At 41.4% G+C, this 25,460-nt stretch overlaps 2 protein-coding genes across 2 annotated transcripts in view; both read right to left on the bottom strand.

Annotated features, from left to right (window-relative positions):
• Nucleotides 1-1,242: 1,242 nt before the first annotated feature.
• LOC130081774 (uncharacterized) lies at nucleotides 1,243-2,367 on the bottom strand. Its single transcript, XM_056246479.1, has 2 exons — nucleotides 1,858-2,367; nucleotides 1,243-1,661 (listed from the first exon to the last, which is right to left on the bottom strand). The coding sequence occupies exons 1-2, from the start codon at nucleotides 2,267-2,269 to the stop codon at nucleotides 1,243-1,245; spliced, it is 831 nt and encodes a 276-aa protein (XP_056102454.1). The 5' UTR covers nucleotides 2,270-2,367.
• A 2,841-nt stretch (nucleotides 2,368-5,208) lies between these two features.
• The window catches only part of LOC130081773 (coiled-coil domain-containing protein 148-like), a 146,185-nt gene continuing 125,933 nt past the window's right edge, over nucleotides 5,209-25,460 (bottom strand). Inside the window, exon 12 of the mRNA XM_056246478.1 lies at nucleotides 5,209-5,361. Coding sequence (XP_056102453.1) covers nucleotides 5,209-5,361 — 153 coding nt within the window. The remainder of the gene's footprint in view (nucleotides 5,362-25,460) is intronic.

The following is a 25,460-nucleotide window of genomic DNA, read 5'->3' as shown; positions in this document are numbered from 1 at the left end:
AGTTTACTGTAAAGCTACGTCTTAGTGTTGCTTATCTTGGCGAAAGCCGTGTACAAATCAGCATGAAGTTTTAACATCTACTCTCGTGTAATGGAAATCTTGGTTGCGACGTGGACTGACAACAGCAGGCATGCTTTGGGTTATTTCTGAGTTTCTCTTAGGGATAAAGAAGTCCTCAGAAAGACTTCAAAGCATTAGGAGCAACTTTTAGACTTAAGACCTTTTGTCAATATGGCCCCAGATCCGTTAAATTGCGAGGTCCCCACACAGATTTTTAATAGGATTCAGTTCTCTTAGTTCTCTCTCTTAGATTAATGTTCCAAAAGCCATTCTTTTGTTGATTTAGATGTGTGTTTTGTTGCCACCAACATGCTTCACTGAGGTTATGGTGTAGAGCCCTGCGCGGGACTGGTTTCTTCATCCCGCTCCCGCCGAATTTCTGACCATTACCGCCCGCTCCCGCAACGTATGAGTTACACTCCCGCCCGCTCCCGCAAAATGTATGTTTACTCCCGCCCGCACCCGCAAAACTCTGAGAATTTATTCCCGCACAATAATAGAGATGCATTGATTTTGTGTCTTCTCCCGTCCCGCAGGAAAAAAACACATTTGTATTGCTATTATTAAAGAGATTCATGATTTTTTTTTGTTTCGTTTCCCTGGCCTGCATGTATTCTGACGCACTGATGAAGAAGATGAATAGTAGCCTGGCTATCGGGGACATCTAAAACGCTTAGGCTACCGCGCGTTTCTTTAGACTTCAAGTAGGTACTTTGATTTTGGCTATTGAAGTATTCTGTCATAGGCTTGATCGGTCCTGGTGTAAATGTGCAGAAAGCATATGAAAGCAGCTAGCCTATGAGAACACAGAAAGACAAAACACACAATACATTCAAATATAATTTCGTTTTTATCAAAAACTTTGCAGTGAGTGCACCATCACACGGCACATAAAAAATAGACTGCTTTGAAAAAAAAAAAAAAAATGATAAACTAGGCAACATGAAAAACAGCAGTTTTACAATTATTAACCAAAGCCAGATGTCGCAGGTATTCTGTTTGAAAAAATACAAATAAGAATAAAAACATTCAAACTTAGGCAGCCTGCTCACTGGCATCATCACTGGCATCATCACGCCTCTTGACCTAATTTACAAATGGCAACGAGAGGCTGTGCTCAAAAAACAACACTAATAAATAACATAAAATAAACAACGTTAACGAATGAATTTAACAAATAAATCACTTTGCAATATTGCTGTGGAGGAAGAGAATGTTGCTGATCGACTGCGGTCCCAATCCCGTGCGTCTCTCTTCCAAGATGCGCCCGCAGACACTAAAGGCCCGCTCTGAAGGCGCACTGGATGCGGGGATACTAAAGATGAAACGTGACAGCTTTGATAGCGCTGGGAAGCGCTCTTTGTTGAACTTCCACCTTTGAAGCACGCTGTCTGGGTCTGGGTTATCAGAGAGACGGGAGCTGAGATATTCAGCCATTTCATCATCGATCGGCTTTGGCACTGTGACTGAAGCAACGGACGCATCGTCTTCCCAGTCTGCGAATCGGTCTGTGGTGCTTTGCTTTTTGGCTGGTGGTGGCTCATCCTCTGCTGTGGCTGGGCCCAGATGAAACTGCATCTTCTGAATAATTTCCTTTGCGCCTTTGGATAGGATTTGATTTATATATAAATTAATATGTATTTTTAAAATGGCTCATGCTGTTATTCATTTATATTTTTTATTTATTCATTGTCTTTTATCTCCGTTTCTATTTTTTGACTGTATTAATTTCACTTAGCCTATTCTATAGTAATTGCACTGTGTTTTCTGTGTTTATGTCTGTTACATATAGCCTACCTTTAACCACGTCGTCTTTTTCATCTGGGGGCAGCATCCGTAGCATTCGCATTTTAGGAGTCAGGAGTGTTGCAATCCTGTACATCATGTGGAGAGGTAATGCAGATGTGTTACTGGTGCCCATCAGTTCTTCCAGACGCGAGGCACACACATCGGCGACTCCAGAGAGCAAGGGCTCGAGCATTGCTGCTTGGCAGTGTTCAATGAGTTTCACGGACCACGGCAGTGGAAGTGATGCGCTGGGAGTGGAGTTGTCGGACTCTAAGTCATTAGTAGCTTCCTTGAATAACTTAAGGAACGCAACTACTGTTTTTAAAGTGTTTGCATTGATCTGCGCAATTCTTTCATACTGGTTATTTTTAAGCAGTATTGTGGAGATCTCCTCATGTTGTTGCAGTATGGAATCCAGCATTTCATAATTTGAATTCCATCTTGTCTCGATGGATTGCTTGAGGGATTTCTTCAAGCTGTTTTGCAGACCTGAATGTTTGAAATATTTCACCAGTTTTTTTGCACTGGTCAACAATTCAGACAGCTGGTGCAAATGCACTTGATAGGGTGACGTTCAGGATGTGCGCGTTGCAGTTCAGCCTGGTGTATCCACGCAGGGCAGCGACTATGTTGGCTCCACGGTCAGTGACAAACACAACACGGCCAGATAGAAGTGACGCATCTATTCCAAATTCACGGAGTTTCTGGAACAGCAGGCTCCTGATATTCTCCCCTGTCTTTGATACACAACTCTCAAAGGGAGCCGCGAATAACACCCTGGAAACGAGGTCGAAGTTGTTGTTTGTATAATGGATGGTGCCGGATATGAATGAAGTTTTATGGTAATCCTCCGTCCATATATCTGTTGTGATGGCACATCCATATGTTTCAATGATAGGCTTTATCTCCGCTGCCACTGACGCCTGCAGTACTTGGGCTCGCCCCTCGACATGTCTGGATACAGTGGTTGGATGAGGTAAAACATCTTTAACATCAAATTTGCCATATTTAGCGGCGACATCAACAAAGTGTTGCGATATATCAACAAAGCCTTTCCCGGCGACGAAGTCATATGGCCTTATGTCTAGACAGCACACTTCCACACATTTCTCTGTAGTTTCTTGTTTAATGTGTGTAGGGATATGTTGTTTATCCTTGAAAACCAGCTTACTTTGACCAGGGAGAACAGAGCAGGTGTGTCGCCTCAACCCAGACGTGCCGGATTTGTGCCCATTGTAAATTAATATTTTTGCACATTTGTCACAATGAACAAAGTCCAGTTCCTTTCCATCTTTGTCACAGACAATTGAGAAACTTCTCCAAATGTCAGACTTGCCTTGCTTACGTTTTGTGCTGAAAATACCTCGTTTGAGGTTCTCATTTATTGACATCTCATTCTCCATGTTTACTAGGCTACCTCCCGCCCGATCCCGCAGGGTTTTTTTTAGCCGCCCGTTCCCGCCCGCAGCAAAGTTCAAACCGCCCGCTCCCGCGAGATTTGCGTTGGGTCCCGCGGGACCCGGCGGGACTCAATCCCAATGCAGCCCTCTATTATGGTGTTCTTTTGATGATGTGCTGTGTTGTTTTTGCATCAAACATTTTACCTTTTACCACTTTCAGGCTTGGTTGTTGCATCAAACATTTTTTACTTTTACCACTTTCAGACTTGGTCTCAATCAGACCATAACACCCTTTTCCCAAAAAAAAAAAAAAAAATGTTGTTTGTTTGAGTCAGAAAAGGCTTGCTTCTTGCAACCCATAGTCCAGACAGATGGAGAATAGAAGAGATAGTTGTCACATGTAGGGAGCAACTTTTTTTTAATGTTTCTGCAGGCCTCTGGACTACTTATCCAGTTTTCTCTTTGTCTTCTCATCAATTTTGGAGGGATGCTCTGTTTTTGATAATGCCACTGTTGTGCCATAATTTCTCCAATTGTAGACGACTGTCTTCAGTGTGTTCCAAGGAATATCTAAGTTAATTCTGAACGCAACCACATACCCAATAAATAAAAATGTGCACAATTATGCAGTTGAGTTATTTAAAGTTTTAATTTTGTATCCTTTTTCTCTGAAATGTTTCACTTTGGAATTGCATAGGTTGTAATTCTTTACATTAAAGATGCAAAAGTTCTGATATGATTTATCTTTGTTTCATGTTTTACATCACAAAAACAGCTGTTTTGGGGTGTGTAGACTTTTCATATCCACTGTACATCGTCGTAATGTACACATTTACGCGTATTGGTAACACTTTAAAATAAGGTTTCATTAGTTAACTACATTAGTGTACATGAACTAATAATGAACTGTACTTCTACGGAATATATTACTCTTTGTTAATGTCAACATTGACTAATACATTATTAAAATCAAAAATTGTATTTGTTAACATTAGTTAATGCACTGTGAACTAACAACAAACAACAAATTTTTATTAACTAACATAAACTAACCATTTGTCACTGTATTTGTTAATCTTTGTTAATGTTAGTTGTATACATTAATGTTAACAACTGAAACTGTTTCCCACGTAATATATATATATATACTGTATATATATACACTACCGTTCAAAAGTTTGGGGTCGGGGTACGATTTTAAATACTTTTAAAAGAATTCTCTTCTGCTAACCATGGCTGCGCTTATTTGATTAAAAATACAACAAAAATCAGTTATAGTATTAAATATTATTCCAGTGTAAATCAGCTGTTTTCTGTGTGAATATATAGTAAAGTGTAATTTATTCCTGTGATCAAAGCTGAATTTTCAGCATCACCAGTGTCAGTGTCTTCAGTGTCAAATGATCCTTCACAAATCAGTATAATATGAGGATTTGATGCTTTAAGAAACATTTATTATTATTATCAATGTTGAAACAGTTGTTGGTCTGTCAGTTGTACAGTTTTCTTCTTTTTTTTTTTAGGATTCTTTGATGAATAGGAAGTTCAAAAGACTTTTGTAACATTATAAATGTCTTTACTGTCACTTTCGGTTAAAATGAATTATTCCTTGATAAATAAAAGTATTGATTTCTTTCCTCCCAAAAATAAAATTAAAATTCTCACTGACCCCAAACTTTTGAACGGTAGTGTTTATGTACCTGGGATAAATAAATATATAACTGGAATAAAGTGTCCAGTGAGAATATGTACTTTAATTTAATTCTAAGGGTCAGAGAGGGTTGAAAATCATTAAAAATTTAAATATGACATAGCTCAAAAAGTCACAAACATGTTGAACGAAACCTTTCATAATAATTTTTTTATTTTATTTTTTTGTATTTTAAATTGATTAGTCACCAAGTTTTAGGTACTAGACATATATGTGATATATGTGAAAAGATTAATATATTTATTTATTTCATGTTCCGGTTCTGAAGGCAGTGGATTCCATGTCTCGTCTGGGTGGTTTTGGAGGTTGGATCTCAGACATAATCTGTTTTGCATAAGGGGTGTTATGGAGACCTGCGGTTCTGAGCGCCTGTTCAATACGAACTCTGGGATCGGACACAATCTGAAAGACAGACAAAATAAGAAAAAAATATAAGAGCATCTTTCAATTAATTCATAGAATTATTGATTCATTGCAAATCCATATAAGTCACCATGATCAAGCCTTCAAAGTGAGCTGCTCAAGCAAAGGTCAGGGAAGTAATATAAATAGAATTATTATAATAGTTAAATGTTTTTTGTAACAGGAGTGGCTGTTGATCTGCTTTGACATGACCAAGGTTTAAGTCAGTAACTTATCTCAGTTTTATGTTTACAGGATGTGATGTTAAACCTCCATGTTATGAAACAAAAGTCTGAACACAGTTTGGCCTTGGCCAATAACTTTGTAAAGGCCAGAGACCCAAAATGTAGGACTGGGGGGTTGGGTACTGCGCTGCAGGTCTACCCTGAGCAACAAACACTGAACCAGACTATTTAAATGTTGAGCAGTAAATAAATGACTGGCTGCAAGATCAGCAGAGGCCAATCATCTTGTGCCATGCGGTAATGATGTGACTGCTTGCAGATTGCATGTAAAGGACCATGTAAAGAGCTACATGGAGCTCTGGAGTTTCAAGACAGAACTAGACACGTATCTAAATTTTCAGCTCATTTGTTCTTAACTGATTACACATAGACAAGTTTGAATTTGTTGACTATATAATAAATAATTTCATTGAAAAATGAAAGTGAAAAAAGTAAAATAGTCCACCATTCCACCACATTTTTCCTACACCTGATGACACTTTGCACAAATTATAGGAGTAACTGTGAGACACGCACACACAAAGAATACTTATTTATTAAACAAAGAGAAAACACTAGGAGATAAATATAGCAATACGACATTCACATAAACAATACCGAACATTGAACAGACTCAACTAAAGGCTTATCTTCACAAGGGAGCAATCAATGAAAAATTAACAGTATAGAACTAATTAACAACCTTGAAAACAAACAAGGAACTAGAACTCAGGCAAACGGGCACAGGAAAAACCTAATTAAAACACAAAAACTGACAGAACTAAACATAACTGTATCATTACCCCCACCCCAATGTCCTCGTGCCATAAACAAACCGATGAAAGGCTCTGGAGGAGGGCGAGGGACTGGTGAAGGACAGGGAACAGGAAATGCCTGCAGGAGAAACTAAGGCAGAGAAGATAGAGGGCGAGCAGGAGGGCCCAGACCACACCCAGGACGAAGTCCCACGAGTCAAAGGAAGGAGGAGCCAGGGTGGCGACTTGGCCGGTGGACCCAGGCGGACCTCCGTCTTTTACTCATTCCTGCAGATTTTGTGCTCACACCAAAAGTGTCCACGCATATACGGGCTAGAACTAAAATTAGCTATTTTTCGCTGCTTTATATGCTTAAACAGTCAAATACACACAAAATAATGACAAAATACCTGCTGTCAAATTATAAGATTATATCCTCCTGAGACCCAGAAAAAAAGACATTACAATGTTTGAGGAGAGTGTGCAGCTGTCAGTCACCGCGCCGGTGTGGATACTGGCATTCAGAATCACAGATTATTCTTTTTGGAAGTATGACCAACATAATAATTTTCACCGGAAAATGTCATCTGAACAAGTGAGTAACATCCACTTTTGTTCTGGGTCTGACATTGTAGTAAATCGCGCTGATTAAATCTAACAATCGCTTATCATATCACGCAAAACCGTGCAAATTATACTTTGTTCTCAAATTGTTAATGTTAACAACGTCAGCGCGTGACTACATGTAATGCCCTTCAGATATGTATCCTTGTTTTCACATGGGTCCGGTTGCAGTCTCTTTTTTTCTGTAGCCACTCCGAAGTCCGAACGAAGTCTTTTGCATTCTACTCCAGGTGAATCTCCAGTTGTCACTGGTGATTGTCGGAACCTTTCTGGATCCGTCATCAAATCGATAAGTTTAATTATATCAAGTGCTGTGAGAAAAGGCTATAAATCTCCACCTCCAACATCCTCACACGCAATATAGCCTACTAGCTGAGACTCCTTCATGTGTACAGATATGACGTAATGACGCAAAGACATGCTTGAATCTCCCGCGGAAATCCATCAGTACCACTGGAATTAAAAACATTATTACAAGTTTACCACTTTGAATCGAGCTAAGGCAAGCAGATAGTTTTGAACACTGGATGGTTATTTCTCAAATATGTATTTTGGATAATTTTTAACCCAAAAAAAGCTACGGACTGCAGCTTTAAAGTTATCCAAATCCCCATTAGATCAATTTTGCAAATGGGAGTAATGCCGTGAGAGATTCAGGTCTTATACCTGTGATCATGACGAGCTGGAGCAAATTGTGGATCATAGCCCAGCCAACCCAGTAATTTTACCGCTCTGTGAAGCTTGAAACGTTTAACCACCTCCTTCCACAGTTTAACAGAATGACCCACACATTGATTCTGTATAGGTCTGATATAGGTCTTTCACCTGATCAACACAGCCCAGGACTGACTGTATTGGAGTAAAATAAAATATATATTCATAAAATAAAAAAAAATCTATATCCTTCCACTTTGCAGCATAGTTTGGACAGCACTCTCTGTAGTTGCAAGGCTGCAGGGTCTAGGGTCTTCTGTCATTCCACTCTAAATCTAGAGATATGTTTGTCCCATTCTCTAAACTATTTACAAGAGATCTCAGTTGCCAGTGCTGTAAATAGATACATTAATTTGGGTAAAATATTAAGCTTAAAGGGATACTCCACCCAAAAATGAAAATTCTGTCATAGTTTACTCACCCTCAAGTTGTTGCAAACCTGTATTGGTTTCTTTCTTCTGCTGAACACAAAGGAAGATATTTTGAAGAACAATTGGAACCAAACAGTTGTTTGGCACCATTGACTTCCATAGTAGAAAAAAAAAAAAAAATACTATGGAAGTCAATGGTGCCAAAGTTCCAATCGTTCTTCAAAATATTTTCCTTTGTGTTCAGCAGAAGAAAGAAACTCATACAGGTTTGCAACAACTTGAGGGTGAGTAAATGATGACAGAATTTTCATTTTTGGGTGGAGTATCCCTTTAATAGATTTTACCCAGCTGCCCATATCTAGAGGAAGCAAAGCCCATCTGTCCAAATCTTTATAGATTTTCCTATTTAATAGGTTATAATTTAGAGTATGTAAAGAGGACAAATCCTTTGCTAAATATATACAAAAATACTGAATATATGATAAATTCCAATTAAAATTATACCTATTTGCCAGTTCTTGTGTGGGAAAAAAAATTTAGTGTCAAAGCCTGAGTCTTATGAATGTTAAGTGAATATCCAGAGTAGCTCCAAGATATCTTTAAGACATCCATCAACCCTAGTTGGGTTTTGTAATGTCACCAGTACATCCTCTGCATACAAACAGATTTTGTATTCTGCTCCCCCTATAATTATTCCCTCTAAACCATTATTCTGTCTAATTGTTTGGGCCAATGGTTCAATAAAGAGGATAAAAAGAGAGAGGCTGATGGGACAGCCCTGTCTGTATCCTCGTTGAAACACTATTGAGAGACTGCCGTTGATTTTTATCCTAGCTGTCGGAGATGAGTATAACGTCTTTATGCATTGTATAAATCCTCTACTAAACCCAAATCTATCCATAACTTGATAAAGAAATTCCCAACCAACAGAATCAAAAGCCTTCTTGGCGTCTAACCTAAGAAGAATTGCTTTGTTTTTTTCTTTTATTTATGAAATCAATCATGTGCAGGGATCTCCGAATGTTATGATGGGTTTGCCTATTCCTAACAAACCCTGTTTGGTCCGTGTTTATTATGACACGGATTATATTTATTATGTGTTCATCTTTTCCAACCTCCTCGCTAAAACTGATGCAAACAATTTATAATCCGAATTCACTTATTGGTCCATATGATTTGCAGTCTAGCTTATCCTTGCCCTCCTTTAGTATTACAGAGATATAAGCTTCCCTGAAAATATATGAAATAATAGATTGCATTAATGTTATATATTACAATATATTGAATAATACAAAGAATTGCCGCTTTTCATGTATTGAAAAATCTATTTACAATATATTTACACTGTAAAATGTAATTAGTTGAGTATACTTAGAAAACATGGGAAATGATTGCCTTAAATTGGATGTTTTACTCAAAGTCGTAAGTTTCTACTATAAAAAAACATACAATTTAATGCACACCGTCAATCAATGTCCTCACACTTTTTTGTATTTATTAAACAGAAACTCAACAAATAAAAAAAACATCAACATAACAGTTAATAAAAATGACTGCAATAGATTTCTGCATTTTAAATGCAGCAACATGCAGCATATCATCAATGTTTCTTGGTCTTCTCCTGGACTGAAGCACAGGCTCTACTCTTCAGCACAATGGTGACTCACAAAACTCAGACAACAGAAACCCTTTAAATCAGATACAGCATTTCTCTTGGCTCTTTTTGGCCATAACGACAGTGTCTAAAAACACAGTTAAAGCAGCCAGAGAAAAACTAATGTTCCCTTTCGTTGTCACTCCTGCAGCCTATTCTCTGACTATCTTCGAGAATCTTCTAGGCGAGCAGCTTCCAGTCGGTGTTGGTGTGATGGCGTGTTCCAGCGAGTTTCACATTCCTGCCTGCTGAACTGAACAGCGTGTGTGCTTCTCCCTGGGCGCTTCAGCACTGCTGCAAGCTTTTCTCTCACAAAAAAGCGTGCACGCGGCGAGTCTTTCTAAAGACGATCTGCCCGTGTATTTCTGAGTGCGGTATTCTGATGGATTCAGCTGATGGGCACGAGCCCTCTGTTTTGACGTGTTTTGGCTTTGATCATGCTCAAACAGCCTTCGTGGATGTGTCACGTTCTCCAAGCGGGAACATGACCATCGCAATGTACCCGTGCGGTTCCAAATGAGTTCGCTGACCAGAGGACGCCGGTGGGCCCGCGATCTCATTCGGTTCCCCGGCTGATGAAATCATGTATATCGCCGCATCACAAGGTGAGCTGGAGTCCTCTGGAGATGAGGTCTCGTCTGTGCTGCCATCCTCGGGTGTGCTAGCATAACGAGTCTGATCCGGAGTTGACAGCTATGCTTTCCCGGGCCGCCGCGAGTATCTGGCTTGTGTGGAACCATCTGCCATGTCCCGAGCACTTAAGGCTGATGATTGGTTTTTGGGGGAGGCGAACCCAAATCCTTTCTACCCAGATGTGCATGAAGAGGTCATGAGATCTTGAGTTGTACTTCGAGTCTCCTTTGACTTTTCGCGACTGCTCAGCGGCCTCTTCCGCCTTCTCTACCCTCGCAGAGGCCAAGGGTACACTGGGGTTCCCCCCGTGGAGTGTTTTGTGGCAACACATCTGTGTCCCCACAGCGCCTCCACCTGGCATGGTGACCCTAAGCACCCCCAATGCCTGTAGGTTTTTTGTCTACTCCGGTGGCAAAGACCTATAGAGCTGCGGGGCAGGCTGCCGCCTCACTGCATGTTATTGCCATTCTTCAGGGTGCTCAATGACATGCACGAGGGTAGGGCTGATTCAGGGCTCATCCAAGAGCTGCCTGCCGTCACCGACCTCGCTCTACGAGCGACGAAGAAACCCGGGGGAGAATCTCTTCTCCAAGAGCTTCATCCCATCTCTGAGCCCCCAGAGGGCGCTGATGGCAGTGCGCGCCGCTTACGAGCCTTGCCACTCTCGTCCCCCTCTGTCCCAGAGTTCTCGGATGACAGTGTGTGCCGACCCCGGGCTGTACCACTCTCATCCCCCTCTGTCGCCAGACCCCTGGCAGAGCAGGCCCTGTGGAACGGTGGTCCTTCCCTGGCCTCCTTTGTCAGGGTGCGGTTTATGACCGTGCCCCCACACCGGGCCGTTATGCCGTCCACGTCCGGGCCGGTCATTCCGCTTCACTGCACCACTGAGGGGATGTCTGTGGTTCGGGTGACCCCGCTGAAACAGTCCTTGGGAGCCTGGCTAGAGCTTCCCAACCTGTCCCGCTGGGTTGCACGAACCATCAGGCTCGGCTATGCAATTCAGTTCGCACGGTCTCCTCCCCGCTTCAGGGGAGTCCGCTCTACTATGGTCAGTGGCAATGCCCCATCATGAGAGCGGAGGTTGCTACCCTACTGGCGAAGGGTGCGATCGAGACTGTCCCTCCAGCCGAAATGAGGTCCGGCTTCTACAGCCCCTACTTCATTGTCCCGAAGAAATCCGGTGGGTTACGGCCAATCCTTGACCTGCGTGTTCTGAACCGCTCCCTTCACAGGCTGCCGTTCAAGATCGCATTTTCGAATGTGTGTGGCCCCAGGATTGGTTTGCAGCGATCGACCTGAAGGACGCCTACTTCCATGTCTCCATTCTCCCTCGACACAGACCGTTCCTGCCCTGTCTCCTCGCGTCATTACGAAGGTTGTTCCCCTTCGGGAGCACGGGGTTCGCATCCTGAACGATCTCAACGACTGGCTGTTACTAGCTCACTCTCGAGACCAGGTTTGCGAACACAGGGACCTAATGCTCCGGCACCTAGTTCGTCTGGGCCTTCGGGTCAACTGGGAGAAGAGCAAACTCTGCCCCGTGCAGAGGATCTCTTTTCTCGGTATGGAAATCGACTCGGTCATCATGTCCGCGCAGCTTACGAGCGAGCGCGCGCAGTCACTGCTGACTTGCCTGAGACAATTCGAAACTATTTCAGAGGCTCCTGGGGCATATGGCATCTGCAGCCGTGGCAACGCCGCTCGGAATGCTTCAAATGAGACCACATCGCGACCGAGTCCCGAGGTGGGCATGGCAACACGGCAACCTCCGAGTACCAGTTACTCCGACCTGCTGTCAGACCTTCTCCCTGTGGTCGAACCTCAGTTTTCTACGGGCTGGACTGCCCCTGGAACAAGCTTCCCGGCATGTTGTTGTCTTAACAGATGCCTCCACCACGGGTTGGGGCGCCATGTGTAATGGACATGCTGCCGCGGGCTCCTGGACAGGACCCCAGCGCCTTTGGCATGTCAATTGCCTCGAGTTGCTGGCAGTACGTCTTGCTCTGCACCGCTTCCGGGTGTTGCTCAGGGGTCAACACATACTAGTCCGATCAGATCAAAGTGGTCTACTTTCCCGCCGTATGTCGCAACTCTCCCGCCACCTCCTCATCTGAGGTCGCTTCGAGCCATTTATATTCCCGGAGCCCTGAACTGTGCAGCCGACGAGCTCTCACGGCTTCAGCCCCTCCCTGGTGAATGGCGACTCCATCCCCGGTCGGTTCAGCTGATTTGGGACCAGTTCGGGGACGCACAGATCGGTGTCGTGCTTTCCTTCCTTCAAGATGGGTTGGAGCAAAGGCTGTCTCCCTCCACCCTCAAAGTATACGTTGCTGCTATTGCCGCACACCATGATACAGTGGAAGTTAAGTCCATAGGGAAGCACGACCTGATTGTCAGGTTCCTGAGAGGAGCGAGGAGACTCAATCCTCCTCGCCCTCCTCTCGTTCCCTCTTGGGACGTCTCAGTGGTTTTAACTGCCCTGCAGAGTGCTCCCTTTGAGCCTCTGCAATCAGTGGAGATTAAATTCCTGTCTATGAAGACAGCTCTGCTGGTTGCACTGGCCTCCATCAAGAGGGTAGGGGACCTGCACGCATTCTCCGTTGACGAAGCGTGCCTGGAATTCGGGCCGGCTTACTCTCACGTGATCCTGAGACCCCGGCCTGGATATGTGCCCAAGGTTCCCACCACTCCCTTCCGGGACCAGGTGGTGAACCTGCAAGTGCTGCCCCTGGAGGGGGCAGACCCAGCCTTGGCACTGGTCTGTCCAGTACGCGCCCTCCGCGCCTATGTAGACAGAACACAGTGTTTCAGGACCTCAGACCAGCTCTTTGTCTGTTATGGTGGGAAGCTGAAGGGAAATGCTCTCTCCAAGCAAAGGCTGTCTCACTGGATAGTGGACGCCATTGCTTTGGCATACCAGCAGCAAGGTCGACCGTGCCCCCTTGGTGTGACTCCCCACTCCACCCGGAGTGTGGCGTCCTCTTGGGCTCTAGTGCATGGCGCCTCGCTAACAGACATCTGCAGAGCTGCAGGCTGGGCGACACCCAACACATTCGCCAGATTCTACAATCTCCGAGTGGAGCCTGTGTCCTCTCATGTACTCACTTCAACCAGCTAGTACCGGACCCGCTCAGGTGTCTTCGCTTGCTCGCCATTCCACTCCACGGACTGGATACGTGCAATATTTTCCTCAGGTGAGCTTCCTCCTCAAGCCCTGAGTTCCTCCAGCACTGCTGACGTCGACGCCAGTGTCTATTGCCTGTGCGTTGGCTAGGTGCCTCTGTGTGCATGGTCCCCCCTCTGGGCGATCCCCACATGTGTATTTCCACTGTAAGCCTCTGAGCATGTGTCTTTCCCTCGGCAAGCCACCTTGCCACCCCTGGGGTTGAAATATTCCACCTGCGGCTGGACACCCCAGTGTTCTCCATATGCATCCCTCTGGGTCATATGTGTATTCTCTAAGAAAGGCAATATTCTCTTTTGTTTGGAAAGGCAATATGCGACGCCCCAACCCCCTCATGAATAATTAGGTGGTTCTCACCTGAGAAGACAAAGACCCGCATAATGAGCCTTTCATTCAGGTGTGTCACACAAGAAAGAATGCGAGGACAATATATATACATATATACATATATATACACACACACACACACACACGAAAGTCAAAAGCACATTTTTAGTCATACCTGGAAACAAATCCTGTTCAAATAGGTTATATGGGCCATTCTATAGAATTGGTTCAAAGTTAGAGTTGGAAACATCTTGAAAAGAAAATAGTCTTTTTCCATAAATCTCTTATAAAGTATTATTTTTTAAAGTAGGTCAAAACATTTTATCATACATATTTCAAAGTTAAGGATTCATTATTTTGATATAGCCTAGCTTGCATTGGAACAAACACTATAACAGTTGATTAGTTTATTTTTGACAAAACATACTATGAGCCCTATTTTAACGATCTGAAACGCAAGTATCAAGCGCGAAGCGCAAGTAACTTTGTGGGCGGGTCTTGGGCGCTGTTGCTATTTTACCGGTGGGAAAATGACTCTTGCGCCCAACGCAAATTTAAAAGGGGTTGGTCTGAAATAGCTTCATTATTCATAGGTGTGGTTTGGGCGTAACGTGAAATAAACCAATCAGAGCGTCATCCAACATACCCTTTAAGAGCAGGTGCGCATGTTGCATGGCGGATTGTTATTATTATGGCGGATTTACCAGGTGCGCGCCAGGAGCGGTTCACAGCCGAGGAGACCGACGTTCTTGTCAGGGCAGTGAAAGACAGAGAAGTGACGTTGTATGGGGATGGGAGTTTTTTTTTTTCCTGGTTCTTGACGGACAAACTAATTTGTCAGATGTCCTTATATACATATGTGTCTTGCCACTATTGGGCAAAGAGTTCTGATCCGTCATTACTACAATTAGCCTGAAAAATTTGGGTAAATGTGTAAGCTAGATTTTGGCCTACATTTTTTTACATCTTCATGGACACCACAATGATTTCCCTCATGTGTTAATATTTTTCCTTGTTATAATGTATGATTTGCAAAAATAAAAACTGCTGCATCTGTGTTGATGAGAGAATCAAAGTGTATGCGGGTTGTACACCCGCTACATTATGGCCAAGCATGCCCGCTTAAAATAGCATTATGAACAACGCGCAACGCGCCACTGACTTTAGACTAGTTTTTTTCTGGTCAGTGGCGGAATTGTTTTCTAGAACTGCAAAATAGCACTAGGGAATGTTTGCGCCGAAACACGCCTCCTTTTTGGGCCGACCCGCCCAGGGAGCGCAAGTTAATTTCCTAGTTTACCGATGTGCGTCTGTGGAGGGAAAAGCCCGCTTTGCGCGGGTGCAAAATAGGAATGATACATGCATCAGTGTACAAAGTCATTTGCGCCGGGTGCAAGATAGGGCCCTATATGTTTAACATATGAGCAGAAACTGTCTAACAAAAGCTTATTTTATGTCTATTTTAGAGTAATGTTGTCATTACAGACACTATTCTATATCGCGATTAGAACAAATCTCAGTAGGCTATAGCAAAATAGTTTGGATGTGTTCATGTAAAAATAATGTTTACTAATGTAGGAGCGAGAGTGAATGAACGCACAGATGCGATGTACATCTGTAGTAAACAACATCACGCGCGTGTCTGTGCCATTCATTCATTCACACACAGACACGCAATTCATATTTAAACAGTCTTTGTGCAGTTTACAGACACTATTCAATAACGCGATTAGAACAAAGCACTTAAGAATAAATAACTTACTACATCAGCTGGATCCAATCCTTGAAATGAAACTACCAGCACTTCTGAGGTAACTTTTCCAGGATTATTACGATAGTATTATTCCTCACAGCGCAGCAAGCAAGGTAAAGTACAAGATTCTTATTAAATTGGATGTTTTATCCAGCTGATGTGGGCGTTTTCATGGCTTGCCTCAACATTTGCGTTTGAATAGCGTGCTCTCAGTGGGCATGGTCACATTAACACGTAATACGCTATAATTAGCTGAAAGGAAAAAGACTGACATCTCTCTCTTTTCATACAGATTACATAAACTGAGAATATTTGTTTTTTATATAAATTACTTCATTTAAAGAGCATATTGCAGGTAAAAAAAAAAATCTAAATTAATATATAACCTTGTATGAAAATACCATATGAAAAGGTAATGCAGGATTTAAAATGTTTTAAAACGACATAAGGGCACAAATTTAGTAGATAAAGTGAGCATTTCTTTGACTGCTCGTAAAAACCGTTTTTTTTTTCAACATAGCGTCATTTTACGTCACCAGAGGGAGGGAGCCTCAGCAAATTTACCTCAGTAAATTTGCTTTTTTACACTCAGAATGACAATTTGGAATGTAAAGAACAACATATTATACAGTTATTTGTTTTATTAGGAAAATACCATATACATAAAAAGAATTGGGCTTTTTTTCACATTTTATAAATGACTTCACATTATATGTACATCTCTTGGAACAAACTAAAAACAAAAAAGCAATGAAAACATGTAATGCTTTGAAAGCACTGGATTTTATGTAAAACTTTTTTTGTATTTTTTATTTCCTGGCAGCTAATGTTAATGTGATATTGTGAATATGTAAACCTCTTGTTCGTGGCATCGAATAAAAAAAAAAAGTCAGTGAGAGCGGTCGTGAATCAGTGTTTTCGGTAGTTTTAATATTTTATTTTATCATCGTCATGGTAAATTATTGTGTTTGTGGAGGTTGCAAAAACTCCGGCCTGTCAGGACATCGAGTCCACAGGTTTCCTAACAAGAAAAGGGACGGTGCTGTATATCTTTCGTGCCTGTGTGCGGTTTGTGCAGCTGCGAGACAGGATTTCTCTTCTGCATCGGCTTCGAAAAACGCGGTCGTGTGTAGCCTACACCAGATCGGAGGAACAAAAACGTGTATCAGGAATAAAAATATCTATCTGTCTCTCGATGAGAAAACGCTAAGTTATATCATGTAACGTTAGTCTGGATGGATATTAATGAGCATGACATACGCGCCTGATCAAAGCTTATAGTTTATTCTGTTATTGGTAAATTCCAATACTCCTAGATGACCAATAATAGCTTTGCTATTAACTGATATACGATGGTAATAATCTGTACAATATTGTGAGCACAATCATGGCCGTAGCCAGCTATGAGGTCACCGAGGTCCGGACCTCGGTCATTTTTTTTACATTCAAAAATAAAATGTCAAGCTCTCTAAATGATTAATTAAACCACCTCATATTCGAGTGTTTGCAATTCATGTTGCTGCGAGAAGCTGGCGCAGTGAACGGGGCTTGAGAGCGCGTTGTGAACCCGGGTGCAGCCTCCGTGTTGCCAGATCCACCTAATGGAAAGGTGGCAGTAGTCTCCTGACCTGGACCTGTTTTTCTGATTTAATGTGACACTTTAGGAAGTTATTAAAGTGGAAAGTTGCATGTTAGGTTTAGTGATATATTAATCTTATTTCCAAAACACAAGCTTTGAACTTATTTCGGATTATTATTATTATTTTGTTTTGTTTTGCTTGTTTTTCGTAGCAATATCTGGCAACATTTTACTGTCAGCATTAATAAAAAAAATTAAAAAAGCTTATAGACAAACTGTAATTGCATAAAGCTACCACATTCGGTAAGACAAACGCAATGACAATCGTGATTATCTGTAAGAAATGTATAACACTATCAAAAACAATAGCATAATACAGATCTGTATGTTAGCCTACAGAATGAAATTTGCCAAATAACTTACTGGCCAGCTGGAAGACGGCTCATGCTGTTTAGTTAACCTTTCACAAAGTCATCATAAAAACATTAATTAAAGCAGTGTTTCTCAACTAGCAATCTATTCAGTCAGCATATTTGTGTTTGATCTGTGTGAATTACAGAAATATAAGACTTGCTAGACCTACTTTTTTCTATATTTCTTTGCACAAAACTCTCCAGAAAGTGCCATTTTGGTTTTTTTTTCAAAAAAAAATCCCGGGGGGGGCATACCCCCGGACCCCCCTAGTGAGAGACTACCCCACACATAATTAAATCCAAATTGAACCCCTGTATATATATATATGTATATATATATGCCAAATTCCATTCAAAAAAAGGGTCACACAGCTTAATGTCCATGGGGAAATGTGGGTCCAATGGCCTAACCATTATTATAGCAAAATTCTTTACACAACACCCCGGACCTCACTAATTTTCAAACCCTGGTTACGGCCTTGAGCACAATGTATATCGTTAGCGAACGTGTATATAGGCTATATCTATAAGTTAGCGGTGGTCTCTCACCACGACACCTGCCGTGGCGGCGTTTTAAATAGGCCTGCATTCCCCTCTGTGCATGTAGAACAACGACATTATCGAACGATATACACCTCACATTTTACCAAACAGAATGAACGATGCACTATTAACTCTATTACACTATTAATTAAAACTCACAGTGAACAGCATTAAATATAAAAACACATATGCCTTACCTTTTTGTTGCAGTGCAGTTTTTATTGCAGTGGTATAATGTTTTGCCGACAGCACTACAGTCCTCATTTTTTTTATTGCTGCTTCCATTCTCCTGATTGCTATTATTTAATTTCTTCGTTAAAACAACATCCAGGGAAGATGGAATAGGCCTGTTCTTTTAATGTTTACTCAGTATCTGACAGCTAGGCTAATCAAAAATACGCGTGATTAAGTGATGCAATAAACTGCGGCTGCGCACATTCACTCCACGCAAGTTTTTTTATAATAATACTTTTGCAATAATGTGTGTCTCCTCTGACCGTTGTTCTGTCTAACATTAATCCTGGCCTGTCCCTGCTCTCTCAGCAGCATAGCAGGCTCATAATTGTAAGGCTGTCGTCCGTGGTCTGTATAGGAGTAAGTCCGAAATGTCATTGCGATCCATTGTTTTCCTGTTGTTTGAATGGTTTGAATCGACCGCTCTCCCGCCCGTTACGTCACGCCCGTCACGCCCATTTTCAGATGCGGAAGTAAAATTCTCTCACAAAAACGACTCCAGAAGCCAATGTAACCTATTTATAAGTATATTTTAAAGAAAATCTAATTACTACATTGTTTTTCTATACATTGACTAGTTGGGTCCTCTAACCTGCAATATGCCCTTTAAAAGAAGAGAATTTCAGCTTCATAACGAAAAATCTTTCGTGCCTGTGTGACAAGTATTTACTTAGTTACAGTTCATTTTTAGACACGTTTCAGAATGAACTTCACTGACAGAGAGAAGGCAAAATTCGCATCATGTTTATTTTTCTTCATTTGACAAAAAGCAGAACACTTTGTTTTTATTGTGAGTATCCACAAAAAAATAGACACTTAACAAGTACTCTAATGATGTACAACACTTATATGTAAGATCAAAATCAACAGAGTAATTTGAGTCTCTGATAAGGAAAAAAGTGAGCTCGTCGCACCAGCGCGTTAACACCTCTGGGTTAACCCCAGAGGGTTAAAGGGGCATTATGCAGAAATCCCGTTTTTGTCAAACAGCGACCCCTAGAGTTACTGTGGAGTACTTGAATTTAATGTTACTGTCGTAAATACCACTCACTCAGAGCTTGACATGCCCTGTTACATAGTATACAATAGTACATTGTGTTTAATTTGTCGTTTAATGAGATATAATATATGTTGTTAGTGGTGAGAATTTTCACGTGATTAAATACATAGATCCGACAATTTTAATGGTCCAGAGGCAGAACTTTTGCCAAGTGTGTCAGAGGTTCTGGGTTCTAATCGGTACTAATAGTATAGTTTATTTTCCTCATCAAAACCGATTGTTTATTAGTGGTTGTATTTCAAGCAGGGACATGTGTTTTGTGCATTAGATTTTGTGATTTCACCATAACAAAATATAGAGAGTCTCTCAGTCCCCGCAACGGATTCAGGCGCGCGTCACAACAGAACACTGTAACTTATCTGCACCGCTGATCGCAGAGGCAACGAGCACTTTGGTCACTTGATTTCAAAACTAACACATTTCAGATCGCCTCTTATTTAACAAACGAACGAAATGAATGCTCTACTAGAGTTACCTGGAGATGTTTTATTTGTTTGTAATGGTAACGTTACATCCGTGCCGCGAGAAGTTTCAATGGGGACATAACACACCCGCAAATTATGCCTATGCTCGTGTCCGACTCCTCACTCGGTCAGTCTGCCGTTTCCTCTTTCTCTGTTCCTCCGACAATGCTTTCCTAGCTTTCTGCATCTTATATGCCGGCTCAGCCATGACGATAGTGTGACAAACTCCATCCATCTATACCTTGTTCCTGTGTGTATGTGTGCAGTTGCCGTAAAGGAATATGTTACATCGCGAGAGCTGATATCACGCGATACTTCCTGACGCGGCCCGCCGCACCGAAGTTGCAAGTGAGATTTTTTCGCTCACAGGCACCAGGGGGGGTCGAGACGCCCACCATTCAACCCGAAAGAAGTTATATAACCATTTCAATAACTCTGAAGCTGTTCAGTTAAGCTAAAAAAGCTGCATAGTGTCCCTTTAAATATGAACCGCGTGTCTGTGTGTGAATGAATGAACAGCGCTGTTGTTTACTTCAGCTGTACAGCGCGCATCTGTGCCGTTCATTCACACTCGCACCTACATTAGTAAACATGTTATTTTTGAACACATCTGCTAGTTTAACTTTTACCAAACTATATTGCTATAGCCTACTGAGATGAGTAAAAATATACTGAAATATGTTGAAATAAAATGTCTTTGTATAAGCAACAAACTGCAAATTAACATATATATGCTAATATATCATAAACACGATATGTTACAGACTAAATATGATTGTTTAGACAAGATTTCGTTGATTACTTTTGGATAGATTATAAAAGTTTTTCAAGATGTTTCCAACTCTAACTTTGAACCAATTCTGTAGAATATAATATAATATACATATATATATATATATACACACTCACCTAAAGGATTATTAGGAACACCATACTAATACTGTGTTTGACCCCCTTTCGCCTTCAGAACTGCCTTAATTCTACGTGGCATTGATTCAACAAGGTGCTGAAAGCATTCTTTAGAAATGTTGGCCCATATTGATAGGATAGCATCTTGCAGTTGATGGAGATTTGTGGGATGCACATCCAGGGCACGAAGCTCCCGTTCCACCACATCCCAAAGATGCTCTATTGGGTTGAGATCTGGTGACTGTGGGGGCCATTTTAGTACAGTGAACTCATCGTCATGTTCAAGAAACCAGTTTGAAATGATTCGAGCTTTGTGACATGGTGCATTATCCTGCTGGAAGTAGCCATCAGAGGATGGGTACATGGTGGCCATAAAGGGATGGACATGGTCAGAAACAATTCTCAGGTAGGCCGTGGCATTTAAACGATGCCCAATTGGCACTAAGGGGCCTAAAGTGTGCCAAGAAAACATCCCCCACACTATTACACCACCACCACCAGCCTGCACAGTGGTAACAAGGCATGATGGATCCATGTTCTCATTCTGTTTACGCCAAATTCTGACTCTACCATCTGAATGTCTCAACAGAAATCGAGACTCATCAGACCAGGCAACATTTTTCCAGTCTTCAACTGTTCAATTTTGGTGAGCTCTTGCAAATTGTAGCCTCTTTTTCCTATTTGTAGTGGAGATGAGTGGTACCCGGTGGGGTCTTCTGCTGTTGTAGCCCATCTGCCTCAAGGTTGTGCGTGTTGTGGCTTCACAAATGCTTTGCTGCATGCCTCGGTTGTAACGAGTGGTTATTTCAGTCAAAGTTGCTCTTCTATCAGCTTGAATCAGTCGGCCCATTCTCCTCTGACCTCTAGCATCAACAAGGCATTTTCGCCCACAGGACTGCCGCATACTGGATGTTTTTCCCTTTTCACACCATTCTTTGTAAACCCTAGAAATGGTTGTGCGTGAAAATCCCAGTAACTGAGCAGATTGTGAAATACTCAGACCGGCCCGCCTGGCACCAACAACCATGTCACGCTCAAAATTGCTTAAATCACCTTTCTTTCCCATTCTGACATTCAGTTTGGAGTTCAGGAGATTGTCTTGACCAGGACCACACCCCTTAATGCATTGAAGAAACTGCCATGTGATTGGTTGATTAGATAATTGCATTAATGAGAAATTGAACAGGTGTTCCTAATAATCCTTTAGGTGAGTGTATAATATATATATATATATATATATATATATATATATATATATATACTCTCTCTATATATATACATATACACATTTCTGTTGTCCTCGCATTCTTTCTTGTGGTACCCAGTGACACACCTGTGTGAAAGGCTCATTATGCAGCTCATTATGCAGGTCATTGTCTTCTCAAGTGTGAATCAAAGCATTATTCATAATCATTCACGGTCATTCACGCCCCAATGCATATTGCCTTTCCAAACAAAAAGTTTCTTACAAAATTTAAATCAATGTATTGTTTTGTGTAAATGATTAGGCAGGATGATATTCAGATAATTTTGAAGCAAAAACTCTAGGAGACAACATCCATTAGTCAAAAGTCTTGTGGGCACATATTTAGTTTTGTGGCCTTATTTCAGAAACTTTAAGTTTTAGTTTTTTCAATAACCATGCATAAACAATATTCTCTCAAAAATACAAACATGTACATACATGTTGCTCACATATTATGGTAGCCCTATTTGTGCTAAATAGAGTGTAATGACAACTTTGCCATTAATATGTTTATAAGCAACTGAAAAAAGCACAAATGTCAGGACATGTCAAAACATCTCAAGGACCCCAAAAACACCTTAGACCCCAGAGGGTTAATATCATTATTTCATCTTTGTCATTAGGATACGTACCAAAAACTTTTAAGCTGGCTATGATTAAACCGCTTGTTAAAAAAAACGCAACTTGATCCTATTGAGAATTAGTCAATTACAGGCCGATCTCGAATCTATCTTTTCTGTCATTTGACACTATCAACCACAACATTCTTTTAAATAGACTCGAAAATTATGTTGGCATTAATGGAATTGCACTAGCATGATTTAAATCATACTTATCTGACCTTTATAAGTTTGCAGCAGTAAATGAAGAGATGTCTTATCGGTCAAAAGTTCAGTATGGTGTACCACAAGGCTCAGTACTAGGACCGTTGCTGTTCACTCTGTACATGCTACCCTTAGGAGCAGAGGTGGGTAGTAACGAATTACATTTACTTCGTTACATTTACTTGAGTATTTTTTTAGATTTAATTGTGGGTACTTTAACTCGAGTACATTTCTAATGAAAAAACTGTAGGCCTACTTTTACTTCGTTACGTGGAGCGACGTTCCTCTCGTTACTTTATTTTAATGCAATATGTTGTTAAAAGCGTAGTTTATTCTAAGCGCGCGCTCTCTCTTTTTTCTGGGCATGAGCGATGCTCAATTCACAAATGAATCACTCTTTTGAGTCGATTCTGTTCAAAGACTTCATCAAACAAGTTGGGCAGATCTGTCTAAATCGGTTCGCGAATCAGTTTGAATGATCTGTTCAGTTTCCTGCACGCACTGAATCGTCTCGGAGTCGTAACAGGAAGATTTAAGAACATCAAGAGCGTTGTATGAAGTGGCGGTCCACAGTCTACAGTACAGTATAGAAAGTAAATCTGCAAATGCATCATATTTTTTGCCAGCGATGAAGATCTTTATTAGTTGAACATCTTCGTATGTTACTTCGTAAGCTGTCTGTGAATGAATTATTCCACACGACGATACATTCGATTTCATTCAGGTAATACATTTTACAACCAAACAGATTATTACGCCATATAGCACTACTACAAAGTATGACATTACCCTTTTTTTGGACATATACATTACTTTATAGTTATACATTAAATAAGCTACCATCGTCCAGTTTATGAATGTGTGTACACACACAATGTGTGTATTGCGCAGTGGCATGCGAACTCGACTTGAAAACAAATGCCTTTGCCTGCCTTATTAGACACAGTTAACCAGTTTAAAGATGCTTTCATAAATATAACCTACATTTAAATACATTTTGGAGAACAGACAGAAGAAGATCCTTGCATTTGATCGTTGTTTGTGTTGGGCATGACATGACTGCCATCCCTTTACATTTGAATGCAAAACTCCATAGAGTCACTTTATTCCGACATTGTCTAATAATCCAAATGTAGTTGTATACGTTATTATACTATTATACAAACCAAAGGACAGGCAATGGTTTTCGGGCTATAGATATAATATACAGATATACAGAAATAATGTTTGTCTCTTCTGTTTTTGCAAAGATAGCTCATCTAATTATGATAATTTTAGTCATTTAAATGAAAAAATATCTAAATAATATCATGTTATATATATATATATAGGCCTATGTGATCCAAAGTAACTAGTAACTAACTACTTGAGTAGTTTTTTCATTGGATACTTTTTTACTCTTACTCAAGTAACTTTTAAGATTATTACTTTTACTTTGAGTAAATATTTCTATAAGTACTTGTACTTTTACTTGAGTACAATTTTTGGATACTCTACTCACCTCTGCTTAGGAGATATCATTAGGAAGCATGGCATTAGTTTCCACTGTTATGCTGATGATACTCAGCTCTATATTTCTTCACGCCCCGACGAAACTTACCAATCAACTGAATTAACGGAATGCATAGCTGATATAAAAAAAACTGGATGACTAGCAATTTCCTACTACTTCATTCTGAAAAAAACAGAGATTCTAATTATTGGACAAAATAATTGTTTAAATAATTATTGGTTATTACTTCCTCACGTATTAACCTAGAATACTGTCTAACACTTGATGGCTGCTATGTCAAGTCCTTGTCGTCGGTTAGGAACCTGGGTGTGCTCTTTGATACCAATCTTTCATTTGTAAGTTACGTGTCTAGTATCTGTAAAACGATACTCGGTTCTCTCTAGAGAGGGAACGAGTATTGCGTAAGTTTAGCTTACCAGAATGGGCGCGGCCAGAATGGGCGTGGCTTAGCATATAAAAGAAGGGGCTGTAGGCTGACTTCCCTGGTTTTTCGACGACTGAAGCGAAGTCGCTCGTGGCGTGAGCACGGCCGTATTGCTCTCGTATTGCGTAAGTTTAGCTTACGCTACGGGAACACTTTGTCAACGCCGTGCGCGCCAAGCATCCACCACGAGACCCCGAACTTTCAGGGGAACCCTGAAGAATAAGGTGGAGAATAAGGTGGCCAGCCACGCGGGCCATCACTTGTACATAAGCACACATAGGGAATACAGAGCAGCGCGCCGGTCTGTATAGGCACATGGCACATACCCTACTTAGTGCAGCTCAACCAGGAGAGCTGAGTCATGTGAGAGTGATCTGAGCAGGAGGTCTGGGCAGAAAACACCTCTCCTTTAAACTGACAACAGTTTAGCCTGCAAGGCAGGAACTTCTAGGTTATAAAACCTGACAAAGGTAGACGGGGAGCTCCAGCCCGCCGCTACACAAATGTCATGGATAGAAATTCCACTGGACCATGCCCACGAAGAGGCCACGCCTCTCGTGGAATGAGCCCTGATGCCCAGAGGGCATTGCAGACCTTTTGACGCGTAAGCGGCTGCTATAGCGTCCACTATCCATCTGGACAGGCTCTGTT

The sequence above is a fragment of the Rhinichthys klamathensis genome, unplaced genomic scaffold, assembly GCF_029890125.1.
Source record: "Rhinichthys klamathensis goyatoka isolate OS25496 unplaced genomic scaffold, OSU_Roscu_1.1 h1tg000040l_1, whole genome shotgun sequence".
NCBI classification, from domain to species: Eukaryota; Metazoa; Chordata; class Actinopteri; order Cypriniformes; family Leuciscidae; genus Rhinichthys; species Rhinichthys klamathensis.
The sequence above is the reverse complement of the archived record's forward strand: the minus strand, read 5'-3'. Positions and strand labels throughout refer to the sequence as shown.

Bases quoted from the DNA above. Each gene is read 5' to 3' on its own strand.
- LOC130081774 (XM_056246479.1), bottom strand. From the start codon at position 2,269: ATGCTGGATTCCATACTGCAACAACATGAGGAGATCTCCACAATACTG. The intron at 1,662-1,857 runs GTAGGCTATATG...TCCTATCCAAAG, and splicing joins AAAAGACGACGTGGTTAAAG to GCGCAAAGGAAATTATTCAG.